The sequence below is a fragment of the Egretta garzetta genome, unplaced genomic scaffold, assembly GCF_000687185.1.
Source record: "Egretta garzetta isolate BGI_Z169 unplaced genomic scaffold, ASM68718v1 scaffold329, whole genome shotgun sequence".
NCBI lineage: Eukaryota > Metazoa > Chordata > Aves > Pelecaniformes > Ardeidae > Egretta > Egretta garzetta.
In genome coordinates this window covers 5,797,040-5,799,861 of record NW_009269999.1, presented here as the reverse complement: position 1 = coordinate 5,799,861, position 2,822 = coordinate 5,797,040, and the positions used below count along the sequence as shown (strand labels likewise).

Below are 2,822 nucleotides of genomic sequence, written 5' to 3'. Positions count from 1 at the left end.
TCCACTAAACAGGTAGATTGCCAGCAGCGGCAGAGCAGCCTTTCCCTCAGCTCAGCTCTGATCTAGACAGAGAACTTTTGCAATGGGTTCAATTTTTGTGACCCAGCCAGTCCTTGGCATTTCTTTTAGAGCAGCCAACAAGACGAGTAGTTATTCATAGAATCATAGAATGCTTTGGGTTGGACGGGACCTTTAGAGGTCATCTAGTCCAACCCCCCCATAGTTATTGACAATTTCTGTTGTGGCAGACACACCTAGTGAGAACTAGGCTTACATTCGCTAGCCCATTTCCTAATATCTGTTAAGTAACGGACAGAGTCAACCATAGCTTAACTTCTTCTCCCATCTGTTTGGGGAAAAAAAGAAACGTTCAACCCTTCTTGACCCTTTAGGCACATGCAAGCACTAGTGTGTACCCAGCAAAAAGCCAGACTTCTCCCAGAACACAGCTGTCAGCTTTCAGGGGAAGCGCTGGCTTTTGTGAAACGTGCAAAATGGCAAAGTGATATTTAGCAAGAATTTATACCTGCAAATGAAAAGATAAATGTTGGCTTTGCTGCTCACAAATTCAGGGTAGACAGGAGTCCACATGGAGGTTTAATTTCTGTGAAATACTGTTTAAAAATCAATCCTAAATGGTTTGGGTTACAAAGTGGCACAGAATTGTTGCTTTGTAAAACCGTGCGAGGCTTACAGATTTTTTCTAATTATCAAAGACAATTTCCCAAGTTTTTCCGCTGATCTCACGTTAGTTCTCTAAATCAGATGAAAGGGGAGTCTATCAGCATTACGACAGTAAAAATCTAGCAATTAAACTGCATCTCTGGAGCGATCAAGAGAAGTTCAGAATACCCCCTGAAATTAAGAGAGTCAAAGTTTCTCCTGGTCTCACGTCTACTCAGTCCTTTCAAACTTAAAGAGGAAGGGGTGTATTTCCACTGTGTATCTCCCCAGATGAAGCGCTAGAAGCATTCCTTCTGTCACAACGTTAGCTAAAATGAGTAAGTAGAAGCTCCTGACGAATACGACAGGCTTCCAAGTCCATTGATTCCATTTGCTCGTACTCTTCTTCCGGTTGTTCCATGTGCCCTGTGGCTGGGGAAGACCACACATCCAACCCGTGTTTGAGGGAGATGTTGTGGAGCACGCAGCAGGCCAGAATGATGTGGCTGGATTTCTCTGGAGAATACTGCAGGGTGCCTTTGGACCCATCCAGGCAGCGGAAACGTGACCGAATGGTTCTGAACGTCCGCTCAATGACATTGTGCGTGGCAGAATGTGCCATGTTGTAACGATATTCTGCAGGTGTCTCGGGGATATGCAGAGGGGTCATCAACCATGTTCGGAGAAAGAAGGAGCTGTCACCTGTTAGCAGTGAAAAGGAGGACAGGTTACAAACCTACAGTTAACCACAGACTTCAGCTCTTCACCCTTGGTTTTCTGGTACTGCAGATACAAAATAACTTATTTCTGCAGCATAATTTATTTCTGAAGGCATGGGAAAACACGTAACTCAGGTTTACAAATGTGACAAACAACAAAATAAAGACATTCTGTTTTACACAGGGAAATCCTGGAAGAACACAGAAGAGTTTACCACATAACGCAGTGAAAGACAGCTGGACTAGGACCCTACATAGAACTAAAAACTGCATAATTCAGCTTAGAAAGGTGTAGGATACTGAAAACAAGGTCTTAACTCATACATACAATAATGAGAGTGTATAAAACACAGATTGGAAGTCACTGTTCTAGACTTCTAAGGGAAGGATCATCCAAACTGAATCGCAAACCTCAAGGAAGTTGCAGGAAAGCAATCAGCAGTAAATGTATCACTTGTGCCCAGAGGCTCTAGGCATAAAGAGGAGCCAGCACATAATAGACTTTCTACAGAAAACGACGACGAAAAATCGACTTACCAAGTAGCCAGCCATCTTTATGTAGCTCAGTTTCAAATTGGCTTGTAAGGGCTGCCTGCTGTAACACTGTGCAGTCAGGCAGGCTGCCCGGCCAGTGTGTTTCTGCACTCAGGAGGACTCCTCTGGCATCACACACCATCAGGCAGTTCAGAGAATGGAGTCCCTTTCGGTTCACATAGGATAGGTCCTCGGCCTTCGGCGCTTTGATTGCCACGTGAGTGCAGTCAACCACCCCCAGCACTCCCGGCATGCCTGCCAGCCCATAAAAGTCATCCTTCAGGCTCTGAACAGTAGCTTCATCCTCAGGAAAGTGAATAAACTGTGAGGCTCTCTCCACCAATGCCTCAGTCACATTGGCAACGCAGCGGCTCATGGAGGCTTGACTGATGCCAATAGCGTCCCCCATGCGAGTCTGGAAGGAGCCGGAGGTATAGAAACCCAGCGCAGCAAGTATCTGCGTCTCTGGACTGATGGCCCTGGACCGCTGCGTAGGGCGAGAGAGACTGGCTCCCAGGAGATTGACCAGGTAGTAAATGAACTGTCGGGGAAAGCCGTACGTGGATACTAGATACTCATCCGTGACATCCTCCAGCTTGAAGCGATCCAAAGTCCTGTGCCCGCGGCCATAGAGCAAGAGGTCGCAGTCAAGAACCGCAATAGGTACGGCCATGGCTAGCGGTCCTCTGGGGCTCCTCTGTTACAGAGCTTTCCCCCAGAGCCTTCACCTGCATAAACCAAGCGGGAAGGAGACGCAGGATGGTTTTTGCCGGGTCCGTTACCATTCAGGTTATGCAACAGATCCTTTGCATCTGCTTTTAAAAGCACGGGGCTGGAAGCAGGGGGCCCACTGCGGAGCTGGCCGCTCTCCAGCCCTGCCCGGCGGGCGGGGGCCCGACGCTTACT

The 2,822-nt window shown here is 47.6% G+C and overlaps 1 protein-coding gene across 1 annotated transcript; it reads right to left on the bottom strand.

Moving 5' to 3' along the window:
- Positions 1–532: 532 nt before the first annotated feature.
- On the bottom strand, positions 533–2,816 carry HARBI1 (harbinger transposase derived 1). Its single transcript, XM_009647589.2, has 2 exons — positions 1,920–2,816; positions 533–1,365 (listed from the first exon to the last, which is right to left on the bottom strand). The coding sequence occupies exons 1-2, from the start codon at positions 2,587–2,589 to the stop codon at positions 989–991; spliced, it is 1,047 nt and encodes a 348-aa protein (XP_009645884.1). The 5' UTR covers positions 2,590–2,816; the 3' UTR covers positions 533–988.
- Between the last annotated feature and the right edge of the window lie 6 nt (positions 2,817–2,822).